The sequence below is a fragment of the Anolis carolinensis genome, chromosome 5, assembly GCF_035594765.1.
Source record: "Anolis carolinensis isolate JA03-04 chromosome 5, rAnoCar3.1.pri, whole genome shotgun sequence".
Taxonomy (NCBI): Eukaryota; Metazoa; Chordata; class Lepidosauria; order Squamata; family Dactyloidae; genus Anolis; species Anolis carolinensis.
This window is the reverse complement of record NC_085845.1, coordinates 92,085,845-92,111,207: the sequence shown is the minus strand read 5'-3', so window position 1 is coordinate 92,111,207 and position 25,363 is coordinate 92,085,845. Positions and strand designations below refer to the sequence as shown.

General features: G+C 40.1%; 1 protein-coding gene across 8 annotated transcripts in view; it reads left to right on the top strand.

The window, feature by feature from the left end:
* The window catches only part of frmd4a (FERM domain containing 4A), a 485,341-nt gene that overhangs the window by 191,314 nt on the left and 268,664 nt on the right, over positions 1–25,363 (top strand). For 2 of the 8 annotated variants that reach the window (XM_008111468.3, XM_016993954.2), the window contains exon 1: positions 3,446–4,573. The exons of the other annotated variants lie outside the window; for them this stretch is intronic. In XM_008111468.3, coding sequence (XP_008109675.1) covers positions 4,481–4,573 — 93 coding nt within the window. In that variant the 5' untranslated portion in view covers positions 3,446–4,480. Of the gene's footprint in view, positions 1–3,445; positions 4,574–25,363 lie in introns of those variants that run through there. 8 annotated transcript variants of the gene reach the window in all.

Sequence of the window (25,363 nt, the reverse complement as noted above, 5' to 3'; positions counted from 1 at the left end):
AATTATGTGTTTTTTATCTGTACAAGATCAGTCAATCCAATCCTGATCTAAGCCTCAGGCTGTATTCAATTTACAGCAAAGAAGGTTACTATTCAATTGTTCTGCAGGCAGGGTGCCCCTTCTAAAATGATACGCCAATCCACCACTAAATCCATATTTCAGTCCTTGTAAATAGAATATGGAAGCTTGAACTTGTTTCCCATCCAAGAACATAATGTAATCATTTTGTGTTGCTCATTAATGAAAATGTACAATTCAGAATGCAAAAGTTATGGCAGTATATTCTAAAGCATGTTTTGTACATGCATGCATATGACCACACACACACTATATATAAAGGAAATATTTATTCTGTATTTAAACATGATAATAAGTACTGTAATAGCACCATGAAATCAATTATAGATATGATGATGATGATGATGATGATGATGATGATGATGATGATGATGATGATGATGGTGGTGGTGGTGGTGGTGGTGGTGGTGGTGGTGGTGGTGGTGTGTTGTGTTGTTTCCAGGCTATATGCCCATGTTCTAACAACATTTTCTCCTGATGTTTTGCCTGCATCTGTGGCTGGCATATAGCCCAGAAACCACACAACACACCAGTGATTCTAGCTATGAAAGTCTTCAACAATACAACAACAACAGCAGCAACAACAACAACAACACAACAACAACAACAACAACAACAACAACAACAACAACAACAACATGTTGGCCCTCCAACATGTTGAGTTTTGCCAATTTGATTATTTGTTTATATGATTACAGTTTTCTCTCTAGAAATCTCTACTTCATCCAGTGCAAAACTGACCATAGGGTCACACTGAAGGACCTAGAAACTCCTAAAAAGATATTCTGTCTGGTAAAAAAAAAAGTAGTTTTTATTTTCAATTTAGTTTTGCAAGGGTTCTCTGACCCTAACCCAGTGAATGTGGAGACCTGAACTACATTATTAAAATCAAGTTCATATACATATACTGGGGCCCCTGGTGGCACAATGCGTTAAAGCGCTGAACTGCTGAACTTGCGGACCAAAAGGTACCAGGTTCAAATCCCAGAAGCGGAATGAGCGCCCGCTGTTAGCCCCAGCTCCTGCCAACCTAGCAGTTCGAAAACATGCAAATGTGAGTAGATCAATAGGTACCGTTCTGGCGGGAAGGTAACGGCGCTCCATGCAGTCATGCCAGCCACATGACCTTGGAGGTGTCTGTGGACAACGCCGGCTCTTCGGCTTAGAAATGGATATGAGCACCAACCCCCAGAGTCGGTCACGACTGGACTTAACGTCAGGGGAAAACCTTTACCTTTTATACATATACTGTACAAAAAAAATATGCACAGAGTCAAGATTTCATGTGCACCCAACACATATATATAGGATGTAAAATTGTCTTGGCCAAGAGCAATGCAATTTGGTCTAGTCAGTTCACTTATGTCTTCTTCGGTGCATGGGAAAGGGGCTCAGTTTGGGTTTGTTTCCTTTTTCCCTTGAAAAGGTATCAAGTTAGGTAGGATTAGTGACTTATCAGAGGGGATAGCTGTTTCTGAAGCTTGAGAAAGGGAATATAATCACTTTCTCCATTATTGTTCCACTTCTATATGTGCAGCTAATTGTGCACATTTTTAAAAAGATCTTCCATGCAATAGTCCTTCCTAATGTAGGAAGAAGCAACATCTGTCTCTGAATACTGTGCTTTATGTTTTAAAAAGCAGTTGTCATAGGAGATATATTATTTTTAAAAGAGTCAAGAAACCTCTGTTTTCATTTTCAGGGCCAACAATGTAACCCTAAACCAAGTCTTTTAAAAGAATCTATGAGAATCAGTCATGCTGAAGCAATTTCCCTCTTTTCCGGCTTTGCTTTTCCTCCCTTCCTCCTTCTCTCTCACACGCATATACTGACTCAATTTGCCGGGCACATATGGAACTAATTATGAACAAAGGCTGATTGTTTTAATATTTGGAATTTCCCACATCAAGCTGCTGCTTTTTCCTTTAATGCCTTTTAATATGTGTGCAGTTATGCTAGCCAGATTATTTTTTCCCTTTTTTTGTTTTAAATAGAATGTTTGGATATTAGATTATTACTTTTTTCTGTCAAGTTTTGACCAGAAAAATATTTTAAGTTTTCCATTAAACTAGATATTTTGATTGGCCATAGATGACCAACGTTTGGATTCCCAGGAGCCACCCTATTTTTCAGAAGGTGATCCGAGGGCTGGAAGTTTAGTCTGCTTCCTAGCTGACCTCTTCACTAATGGTTAGGCTGTAAACAGGACTGTCAAATAGTGACTCACCATTTTTAGTATGGCTCATTCATAATATGTGGTGTAATTCCAGTTGCTTGATAACCACCCAAGGTTTTGGCAGAATTTGCCAAGCCCTGGTTGTACCTCCATAACTGGCACTGGCTGCTGCACTGTGTTTGATGTGGTAGGGCCACAGGTTTGTATATACAATATATTATGTAATAAAGTTGGAGTGTGCTGTTATGGAGCACACATGGCATAGCATGATCATATGGAATGAAAACACGAAAAGATACTGTGGATTATTCTCTTTTCCTCCTGTACTCCATTTTCTTCTGGAAAAAATATGATTGACTAACAATTAGCAGATCAAATTATCTGATGAGATGGATCTAGAAAGCAGGCTGGCAATTGCCCATTTCTGGAATAAGAAAGTACCTCTTTGGTTCTCAGTTTTGTATGTTTATAATTATATAAATCGGTGATGGTAAGAAATTTGTGAATGTTGTTCTTTGGAGAGGGGAGACTCAATCTAATACAAATCATTAACAAATTATGTTTCTATACTGAGTCTTCTTATAGGAGAAACAACACAGAAATATCTACCCTCAACTGGAGATACATTCCTAGGCACTCACTCACTCACAGAGAGAGAGAGAGCAAGAGAGAGAGACATAAAACTGCAGATAATGGCAACCCCCATATTTTGACTCTAATTGGACCAGAAGCATACCATGGGATAACACTGGAGAACCTAAAGGGACCCACAAAAATTTCTGAAGGGAATACGTTTTGGAGCATGGAAAGATGAACCCATAAATTTCAAGTCTGTGGAAAAGATATTTGTACTGTATATCTTCTTGGGTTTTGATAGGTTATGCCAGTTGTTCTGCCGTCCATGTCCACTCATTCTATTCTGGAAGGGGAGAGGGGATGTTTGTAATGTGGACCCATCTTTTGAAGGGTAAATTTTCTTTTCTCTTTTTCAATTTTTGAAAGCATTATGTTTACGCACGATAAACCAACTTATGGCTTTTTAAAAAATGGTTTGATTAAATGTTTATCAGTTTCTTGTTCTCCCGCTCACATATCCCAAATCACTAGACACGTTTTAAGAATTAAAGCTAGAAGTAACGTAATAACAACTAACTCGCTGAATTGGTGCCACTCTTGTGCTCACTGCTCTTGCCTAGAACTTCTCTGGTTATGTAAAGAATACTGGCCTAAATCTCCTCTTTTTTTGCATCCCTTCCCCCACCCAAAAAGAGAGCTCAGTATTCCTAGATGTACAGGAGAATGTACATGAGAGGGAGCATTGATTTCTTACCAAGAAAATGCAACCTGCGCTGTCTGCCGCAGACGAATTGTGAGAGTACTTGTCTCTTTGGCACATTAGACCTCTATGTCGTACATGTAGCCCAGTTTGTGATTTCCACAGATTGGGCATTACCTTCTTGTTGCACTATATGTTGTTATTTGAGAAATATAATATTTGTATGTGCCTGTGGAAACTAGAATATCTGAGTCTTGTTTTCAGTTTCATGTTGTTCCTTTTCTTACATGTACTCATAGTACTTTCCCCTCTGTTGTCTTGGGCAGACTGAATCCTCCTTTTGTTCCCAGCCTGATGGCTCCAAGGCTATTATACTCTCTCATGTCTGGAAGGAAGTAAAATCTGAACATGGGATTTAACATTAATCTCCACACCAGATGGTGATACAGCCGATATTGTTTTGGAGGGGGGACAGAGGCGTGAGATCAGCTGTACAGCAAACCAGAGCAGGGGTCTGATGGTCACATGATGACATGTATAAAGTCGTCTGATATAGCTTTGATTAGACAACTGACCTGGTTACCATATGTAGCTATAAGAAACGAGGCTGACATTTTTGGAACAGTATCTCCAGAAGCTGAGTGTCTCCAACTCTCTGGCAACGCATTTTTTTTTCTGTAAGAGAAACATAAACCAGAGCTAAAGATACACTGCTTGAAACAAGCTGTGAACGGGGAAGTCTCCCCCGCACACACACTTTCCTTCCTTTGCTTCAAACAAGCCATGTCTTGACTAAAAAAAAAAAATCAGCTATTTGATATTTGCAAAGAGAGAACTCCTTAAAGCATTGTAGAGGAAATCTCTCTGGACTGATCATTTTTCCCCATCTCTTTCCTCCTCTTTCTCACACACGCTTGCACATACACACACAGAGTTTTGCGCACTGCACTATGGTGGTGCAGGCAGCTGTGACTCCAAGCAGGAGCCGAAAACTTTTCTTTAAAATACCATACGGATCCCTGAGAAGACCGAGTGCCGAAAGGGTAAGCAGCACTTTTTTCCCCTTTATTAACACATGTGGTCTGGAGAATGGAGATATCTAACATTTTAAATCCTTCGTGTTTTAGCCAGACTGGGGATCTCCCCAGCAGTGTATCAAAAATGAGTGATGCTTGTATGATGATGTACAACAGACAGTCAGATGCTCTGTGATAAAACACAATGATAACTGATGCCAGCTCCAACTTGTACATACTTACCCGGGCCATTCTAGCCTTCCTAGCAAGTGGGTAGTCATAATTTACTGGTTGTGGTTATATGCTAGGAGCGACTAATGAAGATTAGCTAAAATTGTAATCAGCATTAGTGCTGGTTGGCTGTGATTTATTATAGTAACTGGCACTAATGGAATTCCTTTACAGTGCCAAGCAATCGATATTAGAGTTATATGATGATGGAAAGCAATAGTCAATGTTGGAGCTGATGCATAGGACAGTTGATTAGTATTCATGAAGTAACCTAAGGCAGTAAGTACTGGTCTGGGACATTGGATGATGTATAACAATGTATGTAGTTGGAATTGGAAAAGCTGTGAGAGAGCTACACATGTTCCACTAAAAATTCAAGTTTGCTCAAGCAAACGTCTTTACCTTTTTGCTTTATACTGTCCTAAGGAACAGGTGCCCAACTCCTGTGTGGTAGAAGTGTTTGTTTTTAACTGACTTAAATGGCATTCAAACTATTTACAAAAGCAGAGAGGCAGCATCTTTGACAGTAACAAATGCTGAGTTTGTGTCATGCGACATCTCTGAGTCTTTAAGGTCCCAAAGAACTACTCTTTACTTCATTTGCCAGACAATTTATGTTGTTAGATTTTGGTAACTCTGGACACAGCAATGTGTGAGCTAAGAACAGTTACCTTTTCTGGACCACAGCGAGGTCCCAGCCCCCACCCAGCGAGGCACTGCTCTATTCCTTGGGGCTTTCCTGAAGGCATAATCCAGAAACGCAACATTTAGATATTACGTGTCTTTCTCCATCTCACCAGTCCTTCCTCCCAGGCGCCATCTCAGTTTCAGAGCTAGGAAACTACACCCACCACAATCCCCTGTCACCATGGCCAGTGACTTTCATCCCCGGGAGTGAGGTGCATCTTGGAATTGTAGTCCCTCAAAATATCTTTTCTAGGCTCTGGCTGCTTCTCAGAATGTCATCTGAATTTGCTGGTTCCCTTCTTCTTTCTCTGACCTCTCAAATGCAACTAGTGTGTCTGGAGGAGAGTACTATTTTACCGAGGTGAAATTTCTGAAAAAGTCAAATTTAACTGAAAGTTTAACTGGGTTCTCTGGTACTATAATGCATTTATTTGTTTTATAAGCATATTATCAATATTTGATTATGATATTTTGATATTTTACGGATTTTCATTTAATTTTGGTATCTTAATATAGCAGTAAACTCTTTGTTAACATGTTGTTCTCATTGATATTTGTTGTCCATGATTTCTGCATGTGTTCATTGGCTTTCTGTAATATTCACATAATTAAAAGCCACAGAGTTGTAGTAACTAGAACATTGATTCCCAAACCGTAATCCTCCAGCTGTTTGAATTCAACTCTCAGGAGCCTCAGCTGCCTTGCCAATAGTCAGATATTCTGGGAGATGAATAACTCCCAGAATCCTTAACCCAGAATGTCCAAGCTCTGATTTCCCCCTGAAGCTCTCCCAGTGTTTTCTCTTTTCCAAGACATTGAAACATATCACAATGACATAAAAACATGCATAACTGCTCTTTCATCCTACATGTGTGTATAACCAAAAAAGAGTTGGAACAAAAGTGAAGCAATGACTTAATACAAATCCAATAAGTGAATTCAGAGCATAAGTTAATTGCCCACTGGAGTGAACAAAACCTAAAAGACTCAAAGAGGCGGGACTGGGACACAGGGCTAACCTATTTGAAAGCCAATTGCCTTAGGGGCTGCCTTCTGCATGTGCCAGCTGTGTAACAGATGCCGAGCTTGTCATATCCTGCCATTGCTTTATGCTTTGCTGGTTAAAACAGCTGAATGCCCTACACCATCATGATTTTTGGAGGAAACATCCAAAAGTCCTAAGGAAACAGAACATTGAACTTCGACATGGATTTAATCTGTAAAAGACTGTGGTGGGATAAAAAAAAACATTTTCTCCCAAATGTATCTTTGGTTTCCTTCTTTAAAAATATCTTAGGATTCTTATCTTACTTTCTACCAAAGATTCTTTACCCAATGAATGTGTCGGTGGCATAAATGTTGAACTTCTGCTAGGCGGGTCTCACCTTTTACCCCCAATATGGTGGAAAAAATGTTCAGCTATTGAATTAAAGCTGACATTGTAGCTATCAGAAGCGGAAGAGCTCTGCCAAATAAAAAAGTGATTGACCCACAATTACATAACAGTTTGAAATATTATCTTTTACAACCTCCAAAATAGTCAGGTAGATATATCCAAATATAATCAGCCTGGCGAAATTACTGTAATGGTCCCTAGATGTTTAGGATAAAATATGTGAAAAACTTATAGAATTATGTAGTAAGACATTAAACAGGCTATCCTCCTTTATCAATTGTATGAATGAACCTGGCTGAGTGGGCATTCATTAATATTTTCCCACTGAACAAGATGTCTTTAAGATTAACTCCTAAGAAGATAAAGGGCACACAAAAGATGGCGGGGAAAGGGATCAACCTGCCTAAGTTTCTTATCAATTTGCATGGCATTTAAAAGGAGACAGTAAACACCAGGGCATTAGATGTCCCTGACTGACCCTCCATCTGGACAATATTCATTGGCAGATTTCTGACAGTCATCACAGAGGAGGAGGAGAGGAAAAAGAAAAGAATGGAAAACAGATTTCAGTACAGTAGAGTCTCACTTATCCAACACTCGCTTATCCAACGTTCTGGATTATCCAACGCATTTTTGTAGTCAATGTTTTCAATACATCGTGATATTTTGGTGCTAAATTAGTAAATACAATAATTACTATGTAGCATTACTGCCTATTGAACTACTTTTTCTGTCAAATTTGTTGTATAACATGATGTTTTGGTGCTTAATTTGTAAAATCATAACCTAATTTGATGTTTAATAAGCTTCTTCTTAATCTCTCCTTATTATCCAACATATTTGCTTATCCAACATTCTGCCGGACCATTTATGTTGGATAAGTGAGACTCTACTGTACTAAACCATAGTTCAAATCGCTGCCTCCTTTTTTTCCTGATCATGCAGGCATCTCTGTTGATTTCAGTATGTGGCCTGGAGTTCTGCAGCCACCCAGCAGAAGCAATGGCAACAGTAATGTGACAGCCTTGGCTTTACTGAGCCATCTAGACTCCACTGCGCTTCCACCACAGGTTGGGAATGGAGTATGTGTCTACCACTGAGGCCTCTGAGACCAGTCCATGGCATTCCTATTCTTGACTGGCTCTGAATAAGTGACCAGTATAGATGAGCCCATAGCTGTATGCAAAAACATTTCTGGCCAGTGCATAAACCTGGGCCTTCAAGTTCAAGGCTGAGTCTTTTAGGGGGACTGTAATCTCATCAATTGCAAGTATGGCCCTATTCTCTGATCAATCTTTTGACTGATCAGCAGACTAAAACATTTTGAACGCTATCGAGATAACATGAAGGCTTCCCAAATATCTCAGAGCCTAACTTTTTGTTTCACTTTTTTTCTTCCTTGGCTGTTTGTTTAAAGGAGAGATTCAGCTGAATGTCACCAGCATACTGGTGGCACCAAACGACAAACCTCCAGATGACCTATCCTATGTCATGAATTGCTTTTCCATTCTTTAGACCCATAACCCAGGAAAAAACCCTATCCAAAATGCTTCTAAAATCCATATGATATAACTTTTAAAGTAACCTTGAAATTACCTAGGAACTGTTATTGCATTATTAAAAAATAATTCCCCAATGTATTCTGTTACTTTTTAAATTTAACCATCATGTTCTTATTACCAAACACTACATTATTAACAAGTAAATATGTTTTTTCTTGGTCGTGAAAATATTTTACAGTAATTACAGAGGGGGGATTCAATGAATAATTAATAACAGGAAAAACTGAACTGGGGAACCGTCATAATTTACTTCTGGACAAGCTCTTTCATTATTATTATGTTTATTTATACCTCACTTTCATTGATAACTGGAACATAGCTGCCAAACAGCCAGTGTCTGTCTGGTTCACAAATGAAGCCCATGAGAGAGTTTCCCACACTAGCCTGCTTCCTGTCATAGCCTTCTATTATTGGGCAATTCATTTCTTGCATTCCTCATGTTTTCTTATTGCAAATAATGCCGTTATAGCCAATTCCAGGCACAATCTTTCAGAAATATATTCTATACGAATTTCACTTATGTTACTGGGAATCACACAAGATCAGACCAGTAAATGTCCTGATCAATTTTACTCATTCACCAGTCACATTATTAATCAGATTTATGTCTATGTGTATTCTAAACAAGCCATAAGATCATTGTTAGAAGTGAGAAGTAATAGTTTAGTATTTGTTGGAAGTACTGCATGAAATCATTCTAGGGTTTGCCGAGACTATATTATGTGCCAGAATTGTTTCAAAAAATTGATCCTTCTGTATTATGAGAAAATCAGTTTAAACTCTGGCTTCCCAAGTATAAAACCTCGACTTAATGCATTTCAAGCCAATAGTTCTTGTGAGTTCTGGCAAACATTCCTGTCTCATAACCTTAACTGCCAAACCAGTCTTTAGGCTTGATTAATGGCAAGATATCCTTTCAACTCAGTTCAGCAAAAACTAAACCAACTATAAGCACTGTTCATTTAATAGAAAAATTGGAAAATATGTGTTCAGGAAATTTCAAGGCAGTTGATGAGAAAAGATATGCCCTGGGAAGAGCTATACATGACAGTTTCAGATCTGAACATGAAGAGAATGTTTCTCGTGAAAGGCTGAACATAGGTACAAAGAGCTTGGTCATGTCTTCAGTATAACATTAGAAAAGCACTTGAGGAAAAGATAATATACATTTCTTTATAATGTAAAGGAACAAATGAATGTATTAAGTAAAAAACTTATTTATTTATTTATTATTTACTACATTTATATCCCTCCCTTCTCACCCCGAAGGGAACTCAAAAGTTAGCTTTTAAAAGTCATATAGTGTCTACAACTTTTCGCTTTTTGGTACTTTCTAGATGTGTTAGACCACAGATCCCATCTCTAGGGCCAATGACCATGAGTGATGACAGTAGTAGTCCATCATCTCTGGGAGATGCATATTAGGGAAGACTGTCCTCTAATCTCTTGTTGCTGCTTCTGAATATTAAATCAGACCCCAATAAAACAAACATTGTGAATAAAAGGGCTGACTTGCTGTATATAATGGAGACCTTGATGGATGAATTAGGTGGAGTAAACTTGTTTCCGTTTTGTACATACAGGCACTAGCCACCTCATCACACAAGGGGTTTTTGGCCCCTTACTCATCTTCAACCACGGATCCTGCTGAGCGTCATTACATGACACAGGCCATGGCCCTGCCCCATTGATGGCTGAAGTGGCAAGGAAGCATCACAAGATGCTTCCTCACCAACCATGATAAGTGAATTGAGTTTTAGGTAGCTCCGGTGGAGCTATCCGCTGTTTTCGGCCTGTTTTCCCCATCTGATGGCATTGAATGTTTGCAATGTATATGTACATTGTGATCCACCCTAAGTTCCCTTCGGGGTGAGAAGGGTGGAATATAAATACTGTAAATAAAATAAATAAATAAATAAATAAATAAATACATGGTTTAAATTTTTAAATTATTTGGTTCAATATTTGCATTATTTTTATCATTTTAAAATATTTTTAATTTATTCAAACTAATTTCAATGTAAGTTGCTTGGTGATCTTTAGATATAGAACAGGAAACAAGCATTGCCAATAGAGAAATCCTAAGCAACAATGGAGAGATGTTAATTGCACCTTTTTATTCACTTTGGTTTTGGTTCCATTTTCTCTGTCTAAAAGGTATTTAAACAGTGTTCCAGATATGTAAGCCATGGGTGAATCAGTAGCCTGATTTTGATTGTACTGTGTCCTTTTACACAGCTCTTATGAAATTAAGTAACAGCGCTCCATGCAGTCATGTCGGCCACATGACCTTGGAGGTGTCTACGGACAACGCCGGTTCTTTGGCTTAGAAATGGAGATGAGCACCAACCCCCAGAGTCAGACATGACTGGACATTACTGGACTTAACGTCAGGGGAAACCTTTACGTTTACCTTATGAAATTATAGCATGTTGTAACTAACACATATACTCATGTAAACGTCAACCTCATGCATGATTCACAGGCAGGTTTGGGGACAGAATTAATGAGGTTCGATTTGACCTATGAATAAAACCAAGGCACTTCCACGGCTAGTGGCAGCTGGCTCCTTGAGGCAGCACTGGCACTTTCCCCTTTCCGTGGAAGTGCCTTGGTTTTATTCACGGGTTTTTCAAAATGGGCTTTTGCTACTCTACTTAAAGAAGGGGGTGATTCCTTTAAAAAAATAAAACTTGAGGTACAGCTTTAACTTTTTTTTAAAAAGGAACTATACCCTTCTCTGAGTAGAGTACTTTAAAGCATGAGTTTAGTCCATTTCTGGGTCACTAGAATCATAGAATCATAGAATCATAGAATAGTAGAGTTGGAAGAGACCTCAAGGGCCATCTAGTCCAACCCCCCGCTAAGAAGCAGGAAATCGCATTCAAAGCACCCCCGACAGATGGCCATCCAGCCTCTGCTTAAAAGCCTCCAAAGAAGGAGCCTCCACCACGGCCCAGGGGAGAGAGTTCCACTGCCGAACAGCCCTCACAGTGAGGAAGTTCTTCCTGATGTTCAGGTGGAATCTCCTTTCCTGTAGTTTGAAGCCATTGTTCCGTGTCCTAGTCTGCAGGGCAGCAGAAAATAAGCTTGCTCCCTCCTCCCTATGACTTCCCCTCACATATTTGTACATGGCTATCATGTCTCCTCTCAGCCTTCTCTTCTGCAGGCTAAACATGCCCAGCTCTTTAAGCCTCTCCTCATAGGGCTTGTTCTCCAGACCCTTAATCATTTTAGTTGCCCTCCTCTGGACGCTTTCCAGCTTGTCAGCATCTCCCTTCATCTGCGGTGCCCAAAACTGGACACAGTATTCCAGGTGTGGTCTGACCAAGGCAGAATAGAGGGGGAGCATGACTTCCCTGGATCTAGACGTTATTCCCCTATTGATGCAGGCCAAAATCCCATTGGCTTTTTTAGCTGCCGCATCACATTGTAGGCTCATGTTTAACTTGTTGTCCACGAGGACTCCAAGATCTTTTTTGCACACACTGCTGTCAAGCCAGGCGTCCCCCATTCTGTATCTTTGATTTCCATTTTTTCTGCCGAAGTGAAGTATCTTGCATTTGTCCCTGTTGAACTTCATTTTGTTAGTTTCGGCCCATCTCTCTAGTCTGTCAAGATCGTTTTGAATTCTGCTCCTGTCTTCTGGAGTGTTAGCTATCCCTCCGAGTTTGGTGTCATCTGCAAACTTGATGATCGTGCCTTCTAACCCTTCGTCTAAGTCGTTAATAAAGATGTTGAACAGAACCGGGCCCAGGACGGAGCCCTGCGGCACTCCACTTGTCACTTCTTTCCATGATGAAGACGACGCATTGGTGAGCTAAAAGAAAGACCAGTCCCTTCAACTCTCTTGCCCTTCCCATCTAGGCATTCAAAAAATCCAGAAGCAGCACCACAGCAGAGAAAGTAGAAGGAGCTGGTGTTTCTTTTTTGTTCTCCCAGGATGGACTATGCTCTTGCTCTTTGCTACACTACTCTAAAAAAAAAGGGATGCTTCCCTTTTTAGTGAAGGTACAGCTCTTGCATTGACCCTTGGATACGTCAACTCGGGGTTTTGTGGTCAATTTTTAAATTAAAATTTAGACTTCTACATACCGTATATACTCATATATAGGTCAATCTCATAAGAGCAGATTTGGGGACCAAACTATAAATTTTCATATGATCTGTGTCAAGAATCAAGAGTCATTCCACAGAGAGGAGAAAGCAGCAGTGCCACCTCAGTGGGTTATCTGCTCCTGGCTCCCAATCCCATTTCCCCACACAGGGATTCAAAAAGCCAGTCATGCTTCACAGTTGAAAGAGTAGAGAATAGAGGAGATAGGTGCTCCTTTTTAGGTTCTCTTGAGATGGACTGAGCTCTTGCCTTTCATCCCTTGAGTAAGAAAAGGGAATCGTTCCTTTTAAAATAAGAATTAAGGTACAGTACTCACATTGACCCCTGGATACATTGACCCAGGATTTGTGGATTGATTTTTTTGGCTAAAATGTGTAGACTTCTACATGAATGTATAGCTGGTTCGGTTACTGCATGCTTCCATTTTCAGTGCACGCCTAGAAAGATATCAGTACTTTTACAATTTCTATAGTTAAGGTAAAGGTTTCCCCTGACATTAAGTCCAGTCATGTCTGACTCTGGGGGTTGGTGCTCATCTCCATTTCTAAGCCAAAGAGCCGGCGTTGTCCATAGACATCTCCAGGTCATGTGGCCGGCATGACTGCATGGAGCGCCGTTACCTTCCCGCCGGAGCGGTACCTATTGATCTACTCACATTTGCATGTTTTTGAACTGCTAGGTTGGCAGGAGCTGGGACTAACGGTGGGCGCTCAAGCCGCTCCCGGGATTTGAACCTGGGACCTTTCGGTCTGCAAGTTCAGCAGCTCAGCGCTTTAACGCACTTCGCCACCAGGGCGAAGTTAGGGCTGTGCAAAATTTGAAATAGAGCAAGCAAGTTTTAATTTAACTTTAAACTCCTCTTTGCATGTGGCAACTTTTACAATTTCTATAGTTAAGGTAAAGGTTTCCCCTGACATTAAGTCCAGTCATGTCTGACTCTGGGGGTTGGTGCTCATCTCCATTTCTAAGCCAAAGAGCCGGCGTTGTCCATAGACATCTCCAGGTCATGTGGCCGGCATGACTGCATGGAGCGCCGTTACCTTCCCGCCGGAGCGGTACCTATTGATCTACTCACATTTGCATGTTTTTGAACTGCTAGGTTGGCAGGAGCTGGGACTAACGGTGGGCGCTCAAGCCGCTCCCGGGATTTGAACCTGGGACCTTTCGGTCTGCAAGTTCAGCAGCTCAGCGCTTTAACGCACTTCGCCACCAGGGCGAAGTTAGGGCTGTGCAAAATTTGAAATAGAGCAAGCAAGTTTTAATTTAACTTTAAACTCCTCTTTGCATGTGGCAACCTTTCTATAAATGCAATCTTCAGTTTGATTGGTAATGTCTGCGTCTCTCTCCAGGTTTTTTGTTTCATTATGTGTCAGACAACTCCCTTGTGAAACGGTAATGAGACCTACAAACAAACAATTATTTTTATCTTACTGATGTTTCTATAGAGAAGAGAAAATCAAGTTTTACTCCACAATGCTGACCCTAGAATAAAATGCTGTGGATTTTATCTTTTCTTTCCATTGATGTTTTTTCTCTCTATTGATGGAACAAAAAATAAGACTGTGTTTGTGAATGCAAGTAATGATGTAATTATTTGGCACATTCCATCTCTTTGCCAGTTTTAAAATCCTCAGCAAGAGAAGTATTGAAAGACATAATATAAAATGCAATAAAATCACAAAATGAAAATATATATATAAAAACACAAAAGCATGGGATAAGTAAGAAATCAATGCAGATGTGTTAATTACAATTAATTTTTAATAATAAATTGTAGCTAGTAAGGTATATGGCAGATAACAACTTCAGAGACATTAGTAAGCAAATGTCTGGCATATGCACAGAACCCTTAAAGAAGAGGGTTTGGTTGGTTTGCTTATAATTGTTTTCATTTTTCAAAGTTAAGATTGTGTCTGTGGGATATATCTACATTTAGATGTCTATGACAACAGGGCAGGATACAGTTGATAAAACAATTCAATATGAACTCATTAAAAAAGAATTGTGTACAATGCATTGTAATTAGCATTGACATAAAATTCAACACAAAAAACTGAAGCAAATAAATCAAAGCTGAACTGCCATCAGTAAGACTCTAAAGCTTGGATCAAAAACCAGATCATAACTTTGTGCCAAAGGAGACTGATAAAGCCTCTTGAGGAAGGATATTCCACAACAAAGGCATCATAGCTAAGAAGGCTGTCTCTCTCATGTCCTCATAATGTACAATTCATGTATGCCTCCCCAAACCAAGGCAGTGAGTATATATAGATCCTTCCCTTATAGAATGATTTAAGGGACCCAATCATGCAATCCCAAGTGATTTGTTCACACATAGGAAGTACCTGTATGATCCAGTTATCCATGTATAGATAGGCACAGAGAAACAGAGAATAGAGATGGGCGTGGCCAATGTGATCCAGATCTGATCTTGAATGTGTGGGGCTGGAGGCTGATCAATGTAATTATTTAAATTAGACCTATAATTGTGCTTAACTGTTTTGTTAGAAAATGTAGGAAAGAGCTTCTGAAGTCTTCATCCCACAATACAAGAGGGCGAAGCAGTGGCTTCCATATATATGAACATGCAACAAAATGGACAGTCATTCGAGTTTAACTATGGTGGTGTACTTAATTACAAACACACTCAGATATAAGAAACAATTTTACTGGATAATTATTTTGTTGTGGTAAGCATTTATTCCATAGTGACTCCCAAGAAATAATTATTTGTCAGCTCCATGGTTTCTATTTGTAGCTAAAATGCAGACACATTGCTAGTTTTTCTTTTTGCTGCCATTTAAGGCCAAACATCGCTTAGACAGGAAGCATTGTTGTCCCTAGCTTCTTATCCTGAAATGAACTAGTTAGACAAGAATAACAAGAGAACAAATAGTTTTTTTCCCATGATAATTTCCTGGACCAGTATTCATGCATTAGAAAAAAAATACTTTGGAAACCTTTGCTGGGTTTCATCTTACTAATTTTTTTCTTGTTTATAGTAAATTTGCCATTGAAGAAAGCATTGTCATGAAAAAGAGAATTCCTTGTGCAATATGTTAAATTCCCAAGGTGATTAACACTTCTCAAAAAAATTTGAGTACATTTTTGAACTGAGTCCAGATTTGTACAGTTTAGAAATAAAGCTGGTCAGAGCATATTATTGCTCTCTCATCTTGCCATATAAAATTCACAAATCAGAGATGTTCTGGAAATGTGAGTGCCCACAGCATGAAAGCCAAGGATTATGAACAATTGGATAAGAAATCAAGGAGGGCTGCAACATCTTGACATAAGGTTTATTCCTATAATTTAAAGAAGGAAGCAATTTTAAAATGAATCGACATCATAGATCTATCAGCTGTGACAATATGTTGTAAGATTCACAAAGCCACCACTATTTTAAATTCCCATTACCTTTACATTAGGGATTCACCACACAACTGACATCAGGATCATTAGTTCTTAGACCACTTCTGAGGAAGTTATTTTGCCATCAGCTAGTTTTTTAAAAATATAGACACATATGCCATCCAATGTGTTTAAGCTATTTGAGTGATGCAGTTCAGCACCATGGATAACCTATTTACTCTTCAGATTAAAACCTGGGCTGGCTTAGACCATCCTGCTAGAGTCACAACCAACAGCTGCCACTGTATAGTTCAAGGAATCTCTTTGACATATTCATCAACTCCATGTTAATCCCAAGGCCGCTAGATCTACGAAATCATGGCAGGCAAAAGTGATAAGCCATAAAGAATCTTGTACCTCTCAAACCATAGCAGTTGAGGCTTGCCCATCAATGATGGACTGGAACCTCACCCAAATCCATAGCAATTTTGGAATCCAAGCTGTAAATTGATAAAATATTATCTACAAGATGTCTGGCAAGCAAACCACGCTGCTCTGAGAATCTTACCATCTGGAACATCATAATTTAAACATTCTTTTGTTAGTTACAAGAGCTCCTTGGGCAGAAATTCCACGGATACAGCATTATCTTATGCTTAGTTTTAAATCTAATCAGATTTGGCTTTTCATCCACCTATGTTCAAGTGCTCTGGAATAAACTAAGGAAATGTTGTTATCAGTTAATAGAAAGGCTAGACACTTCAAGTTGAGAGCCTAGACCAGTTTTTATACCATTTATCTACCAGGCAAGTTACAGAGAGGCTTCTATAAACAAGCCTATTTCTCAATACACTATGGAAAATAATCTGATAAGGTAAGGTAAAGGTAAAGATTTTCCCTGACAGTAAGTCTAGTTGTGTCCGACTCCGTGGGTTGGTGCTCATCTCCATTTCTAAGCTAAAGAGCCGGCTTTGTCCGTAGACACCTCCAAGGTCATGTGGCCAGCATGACTGCATAATCTGATAAACTTGTCTGTAAAGGTGGATAATCTTTACCTTTCCTTTGAAGATGGTCTAAATCCTGATTGAGTATATTCTGTCCATGATGACAATCTAACATATAACCTCCTCCATCCCACCTTCCCCCTCAATCGCTAGTCAAGACTGCAATATGACTGGCAGTAATGGAGATATCATCAGTTTATGAAACATTAAATTAGCAGAAATCTCAGAATCCTATTGCTGCTCCTGCCTCCAACCATGGGAAACATATTGTACTTTTGTATTCCAGCTTCATAACATTCATAATAAGCACTGTTGATGTACTCGCAATTCCCCAAAGTGTTGAATAGCCCAGTCAGGAAATAATTGAGTTGCATACTTTACTATGAATTGCCCATTGCTTTATTGTATTGATGTTTCATTATCATCACTAGTAAGGCAGCGTGACTCTCTCAACTTAGGTATCTATACACACTGTTCCTTGTCAAGACCTTCAGAAGACAGATGTTAATTGATTCAGGATAGTCCTTTGAACCTGTGGAAGATAAGGATATAAAACCACAGCAGTACACAATCCAATAGGAGTTAGACACACGGATTAGAAAAACCATGCATACCAGAGGGAGTTTAAATGCTTGAAATAGCATCTTTTATGAGCTAACTGACAAAGACAAGTCTACATCTCAGTGGTTTGTTCATCTGAACTGATGTTGTAATGTACAGTGGGAACTGAAAGAAGAAACGTGTAGAGCTTGAATTATGGAACAAGGACTGAATTTCTTATGACTCAAGGGCAGTATATGGCACCAAATTGATGTCATGAGAATGTGGATTGGATGGCAAGTCTAAGCAATTGTTTGGCGCCATCGCTATGCCTCAAGCTTGCAACTCAGCTTAAATTAACCTTTTCTCACACAAAATGACACATCTAGGAGAGATACATGCTGTTTTCTATGGTGTTATTTACCTCAGGGAGTCCCAACCATCTTCACTTAGCAGCAGAGTGTTGGCTTGCTCTCTTCTTTTGGAGAGATCTCTACAAATGATGTATAGTTCTATAGTGTTTTTAGCTATTTTGGATCAACCATTCAAGAAGAAAAGAAATGTGGAAAACTTTGTTTCTGTAGCCTTTGTGAAAGATAACCAGATGCTGCATTGGCTACTTGCATTGTGGTAATAGAAGCAGATAGAGAATTATAAGGGATTCATGTTTTACAGAGCCCTGGTGGTGAAGTGCGTTAAAGCACTGAGCTGGCGACTGAAAGGTGCCAGGTTCAAACTCTGGGAGCGGCCGCTGTTAGCTCCAGCTCCTGCCAACCTAGCAGTTCGAAAACATGCCAATGTGAGTAGATCAATAGGTACCGCTCCGGCGGGAAGGTAAAGGCTCTCCATGCAGCCATGCCGGCCACATGACCTTGGAGGTGTCTACGGACAACGCCGGCTCTTCGGCTTAGAAATGGAGATGAGCACCATCCCCCAAAGTCAGTCATGACTGGACTTAACGTCAGGGGAAACCTTTACCTTTACCTTTTACCACGTTTTACAAGGTCATCTTATTTTCTCAGATAATCAACTATTTCAGACTTGCTGTTTTATACCACCACCACCATCCTATCTAGGCCAAATTGTAATTTCTCATCCTTCACCATCATCTTCCTTATCATAATCTCAGGATTTCTTTCATTTGCCAAAGATTCTAGACTCCTGCAATTGTGATACTTGTTTCAAGCTGCCATTTCCTTCAGCTGCAAATGATTTGATAGCTTTGAGCTGTGTGTGATTTGAGTATATTTTCTTGTTCTCTTTGCTTCACAGCTGTGACCTACTTAATTGCAAGCAGGAAACAAACTGCAAAATCATTAGACATTCTAGTTGGGCTTTAAAAGTGGGGCGGGGGAGGGATCTTCTGCTGCTAAATTCTAGGATGTCATCCTTAATAACAGGAAGCTAGGTTTCAACTCCTGGAGAGAGCATTTGCATTCATTGTGCATCAAGATAAGCAGAGTGAATGGCATATTTTTCTCCTCAACATCTTATTCCATTGGGAGGAGGGATAGGGAAGTGGTAGACATTTCAAGCAATCACCAAAATAAGAATGAGTCATACATTTTTGAACTCAGCTCATAAATCCTTTTTGTGAGCTATTGATTTTGGTCTTTTAACAAGCTCATTCTTCTTTCTTTACAACTACAAAGTGTCTAGAAGCAGGGTGACTGATGAGGTGGGGGTATTCCTTATAATATTTGAATACAGTAGAGTTTCACTTATCCAACACTCGCTTATCCAACATTCTGGATTTTCCAACACATTTTTGTAGTCGATGTTTTCAATAAATCGTGATATTTTGGTGCTAAATTCGTAAATACAGTAATTACTACATAGCATTATTTTGTATTGAACTAATTTTCTATCAAATTTGTTGTCTAACATGATGTTTTGGTGCTTAATTTGTAAAATCATAACCTAATTTAATGTTTAATAGGCTTTTCCTTAATCCTTCCTTATTATCCAACATATTTGCTTATCCAACATTCTGCCGGCCCGTTTATGTTGGATAAGTGAGACTCTACTGTATATCAGTAAATAAGCTAGAAATAATTTGCAGGTGGTATAAATCATCAAACTTTCAAGCATGACTTGAAGGACTTCTACTTCCCCCTCCAGTGTTATCACCCATATTCTTTGCTTGGGGCCAGTTTCTCATGAAACATGGAAAAAACATTACAATCTTACAATCTATCTGCACTAGACAGACTAATCAAGTACTGTTATTGAGCTGCCTCTGTTCAGATGTTCCAAGCTGAAGCTCGAAAACAGAACTGAAATTTGGCACATTTGAAGCCGAAAATTTGAGGACCCATGGACAGTTCCCCTAACCATGAATGTTTTGTATCAGAAATCAGGATCTCACCAGTGTGAAGGAAAATGACAGAAGTTTTATTCTATCTTCAGAAGGGATGCTTGCAAAGCAACGGGTACCCAAAATGTACTCTTATACATAAGTTTCCATACATTAACATTACTATGATCCGAAATTCCCTCCCATTCCCCTAATTGGCTAGAGCCAGAAAGCTGGCTGGCGTTTTCTGGGCCTCTGAAAGATGGAGAGGCAGGCTTACCCGGCGCAAGTGCTAATTGGTGGAGGTGTTATCGACCGTGTTTAGGGGATCGGGCCCTTAAGGAGAGACCTGATCCGGTCCTGAGAGAATGGACCTTGGCGAAGCCAAAAGGAGAATTACGAGCCGCAATACAACCTGAAGCCGAAATGAAGAAGGTCCGCCAAAGTTGAAGGAAAATCCGCCAAGGAGTCTTTATTGAGCAATTCAGCTGAAGAGGACTCTAGTAGCGATCATTCGGTCTACTAGTAGTACCATACAATCAAAATAAAGCCATATTTATACAAAATTTCAGTCTGACAGCCCTTTGAATTTCCCTCCCTGCTTCCCTGCCCATCTGATCGTTGATAGGCTAGAAGGTTGAACGAGGCGGGCTTTCGTTTCCCGCCTCGCTCCGTTGGCCCAATAGGAAGCTGCCTTTTGTCTCTATTCGGGCCAATCAGGAAAGAGAAGGCGGGAGTTAGCGAAACAATGAGGTGACGGGACAGGAACTAGCGGATTAAGTCCTGCTAGACCGATTTCTAAAGGGTGCTTAATTTATTAATGGCAGCAATCAAAGATGTCTGGGTTTCTGTCACGTATACAGATTTTAGATATGCCTTGGGGTGTCAGAGATGGAAGCAAAGATGGGTGGTGATGAGCCATATTGACAGGCTCTGCAGGGCGCCTTCCTGAGGTGTCCTGGTTTTTCCTTTGGGTGAGATATGACAATGTTTGCCTTGGGGCGAATCACCTTTAGGTCAGCAAACTCCGAATTCGGCGACTCAAGCCCTATATTGTCCATGCAATTTGAATTTGATTGGATTTTAGCGGTGGCAGATTATCCCTTTGTTTTTGGGGAAGGAAGCCTGGGTCATAGGAGATGGGATAAGTCCTGGGGTTCATGTGGAGTTCAAAATATTTCCTATTTGATTTCAGGCTTTGACAATTATACGAAATAAAATTAAAATTAAAATAAAAGTGGAAATATAAACCATGCTGGGAAAAATACATATTCTCTGGGGATCCCAAAGAGTACAGATAGATAGATTTCATGGAAATAAGGGAGAATTCATAAAAGCGAGTTACATTACATAAAGGGGAATCATAGACAATTGAGAATACTTGGTAAGGACGAAGTTCATAACATCTGGAGAACCCAGCGTGGAAATCCATAAAAATTGAGTTTTAGCAGCATGATTTTACAATTCATGAAGTTAGCCCAACGATTAGAAATTCATATAACAGTGATTCATGAGGGTGTCCAGGTTCATAGAATATGAAAATTCACGGATACATTGGGAAAAGAGTTCATCTGTGGTGGAAGGAATTCATAGAAATAGCATGGGGAAGAGGTACATGTGAATTGCAGTCTTTGGAAGTATAGGATTTCATAAGTTCAGGGGTAGGTTTGGGAAGAGTGTTCTTCTCATTCATAAAATTATGAAGGTGTGAATGAAACGCGGAGGGCGCCCGTCCAGGCACCCTCCTAGCAGCTGTAGAGAGGGTGAGGGTCCTTGGAGAACTATGTCTTCCCGGCAGGGAGAGCGATCCATCATCCACAGCTCACAGAATGGGCCGGTGATCTCTTAAACCCATCCCGCGGGTCGCGGGGAGAGAAAGGTCCGGGCTAAGGCCTGGAAAGAGCAGTCGGCTCCGTTTGACAGTCAGCTGTTGAGCCGAGAAAAAATAGTCCAACGTGGCTTCTGCTGGTTGTGTTTTTAAGACTAGACAATTATAGGCATGAATATGAAAAAGGGTATTTTTTGGTGTGAAATTGAGTGAGTTCTGAGTGGAAATATAGGCTGGGGGGGGGGGGGATGGGTAAACATTCAGGTCCCCATTTCCTAGGGGACCGGGAGGAAATTCAGATTCCCTCCAGCTTTAAAGCAGAGAGTAAACCCGGTTTCCTTTTTTGTAATATAATATATAAAAAGGAAAATATATGAATTTGAGAATCTTCCAGGGGACCTATAGACCAAGTGACATTTGGCTAGACAGTAAATAAAGAATTGATTCCAATATTTCATAAACATATAAGCATGCAATTCATGAAAAGTTCATAAACAGTTCAGGCAATAGGAGGTTTATGGAAATAACAAAGCGAAGGGATTCCTGTTGATTCCAGTCCAGTCATTCATATGAATGAAGGTGAATGGATGAACGGAGGAGGATCGCGGCTGGTCCTTGAGGAAACTATATTTCTCTTCCAGGGGAGATGGCAGTCCACTACCAGCAGTCCTGGAAGTAGCTTGTGTCCCTGCAGAGGCAATCCGCTCGCCGCGGGAGCCGGGAAGTGGCAGTGACTGTAAAAGAGCGATCGGAGCCGGCTTTTTGACAGTCAGCTGTTCCGAAGCTTTAAACTGGACCGACTTTGGTTCCGCTGGTGGTCTTTGGGTCAGGAGCCTTAGGAAGGGCTAGAACTAAAAGAAGAGCGTGCTAGGGGTAATTTTTATAAAGATATGAGCCAATTTGTATCGTCCGCCGTATTATAACCTATGGCGGAGGAGCCTCAGCCAGAGTTTAAAGGATGGACGGGTTAGTGAGAGGGAGGGGGAGGATTGCATGTTAAGAAAAAGGAGTCAAGGAAAGACACAAAATAACCAGATAGAGAGTGTTACTGTTATAAAATGTATGCTACTTTTATTGGGGGGATTTGTTACATAGTTCAGGGAAGGGGAAAGTGAAGAAAAAAATATCTTTTAATAATAGTCTGCTGCGGTCCCGCTCTGTTCCTTTTGCGATGGATCTGTGGAACTCTCTGCTGCGGGTTCAAATCAATTTGAATGCCGGTGCTTCGGACATCATACGAGGCAATGATGTGCCCAGGGATCCCCTCCCAACCAAGTGTGGAAGCTTTGGGGCCTCCAAATTGGCAAACAGAGGTGGTTCCTGGGGTGGGGAGATCTCCAGGGTTGTGTCCATCCCTGAGAAATAATGGGCCCATCAAGACAGCCCCTTTAACGTGGGAGTTCCCACAATTAAAGGGTGACCATCCAGATGATGTCCCAGAGAAACATGAATTAATTCCCCACAAACCAGGAAAACCCTGTTTTGTAGTGAATACATTTGTTAATGCATTTATTCCGCACCTTCTTGGAAGGCGCAGGATAAACCCACTACTTCCGTTGTCTGGACTGCTCCTCAAAAGTTCTGGACTTTTGAGGGGGCAGTTCAGACAATAGTCTTGCATTCTTCCAGACTAAATTAGTCCAGAAAACGGTGAGGACACCCAACCCCTCTCCCACCCCCACCCCCCCAAAAAAACCCTTTTAAAACTAAAAGAACTTACCCAGCCTCCATTAGAGTGGTGCCGGAGCTCTCCTGGTGTGTAGGAATGACGCGCCAGGAGAAAGGTGGGGAGGAAAATTGCTCCTGGCCCACCCTCTTCTCCTGGCGCATCATTCCTATGCAAAATAAACAACAATAGGTATGGTATTTTTGTTAAATCTGGTTGTAAATAACGTCTATGTCTAATGGTACTTATATCGAGACAACCTTAATATATCGCAAATTACAGTCAACATACAGATATGTGAATTCATATAAAATTTTAACGTAAATAGTCTCTTATTGTAGCCTACAACCCCAATGGACGTCACTTATACTGCACCAAATTCTACTACAATGGTGTCCAGGAAAAATCAAGCCTTTGAAAAATCAAGTACAGTTGTAGGTCCTGTGAGTACTGTGGAGTAGTAGATTCTGTCTATAAAGGACTAGGTTCAGTCGTGGGTTCTGGAGACTGTGCGGTAGATTACAACTGGTTTCCCAGGTGCTTTTCCCAGTTTCGGTCACTTTTCCTCAGGTATATGATATTCTTCTTTGATCCTTGCTAGTTGGAGAAGGTTGCAGTAATTCTTTGAAGAGCTCTGCTTTAGATTTTCTTCATATAATAAAAAAGCAAAATGCTCTGGTACTATATTTGCATGTAGAGCATTGACAATATCAACCATACATAAAATAGACATGCTGAAAGCCCCTTATCTTGTGCTGAGTTAAATATATTATATATATTATATAGCCTTTATATTATATAGTCCAGTTTTAACAGATACTTATAACTATATGTTAACTTACATGTCCGTGGTAAATCTCTGTGTGCTGCGTTGGGTCTTCTGTAGTGAACACCTGTTTGTGGTCCTGAAAGAATTTAAATATCTTAGTCATGTTATAGAAAACAGGCATCACTCTAATTTAGGCTGGGTAAGGTTTTTTTTTGTTTTGTTTTAAAAGGGATTTTGGGGGGTTGGGGAGGGATTTTAGGTGTCCAGATGTTCTCCCGGAAAGATCCAGGAGCACATCTGTGCACCCACCTCAGAAAGCACGCACTTTCTGGGGCGTGTATAGATTAGGACCCGGGAACATTTGTGTTTTTTAAACGCGAATGTTCCCAGATTAAAGGGCTGTTTGGAAGCACCCAATGAGAATCTAGAGAGATGAATGATGTTGTTGTTTATTCGTTCAGTCGCTTCCAACTCTTCATGACCTCATGGACCAGTCCACACCAGAGCTCCCTGTCGGCTGTCACCACCCCCAGCTCCCTCAAGGTCAAGCCAGTCACTTCAAGGATACCATCCATCCATCTTGCTCTTAGTCAGCCCCTCTTCCTTTTTCCTTCCAATTCCCCAGTATCACTATCTTCTCCAAGCTTTCCTGTCTTCACATTATGTGATTCTTGGAATGGTTGATATTGCTCAAGAAGTTAAATGAGTTCATTCTGATTTGCCTTTTATTTCATATAGTTCATAAAATAAAGGAGGAAAAATAAAATAATAAAATAAAGTAATAAAAATAAGGTTCAAGTGGAGTTTCTATATGAAATCATAATTGGAAATAGGGGAGAAGTGGAGGTCTGTCTTGGCTGCTCAAAGAATAGAAGAAGTTTTCCTTTTACTGTATTAGTTTTTAATCCTGACGCTGCGCTGCTGCGGAGGCTGCTGCAGAGGGATACATTGTATAGGATTGGAGAGAAAAGTGTTAGTGAAGCCAAGGGAAATGGAGATACATTGTATATAATGGAAATTATGCCTCACTTTTGCTATACTGGGGGTCGTATGATCCTAGAGAGATTTCTGCTAAGTTCAGGGTCCTTTCAACAGTGGCTGCTTTTCCATCACATCAAGAGAAGCATTGTTTCATAAAATGTTCTAGAACATTTCTGGAACTATTTCAGAGTATTTTGGTGTAGAAATATGACTTAACAGTTGCAATTTATTATGTTCTCATTTTCCCTGTTCTTGTAGTAATCAAATGCATCTTCTGTGGCATAAACAAGATTTGAGAGAGATATGAATGTCAAGGGATGTGCGAGAAATCTGACACATTGATCTTTTTTGCTTCAGACAATCTCTTTCTTCCTTTATCTGCCTTTCCT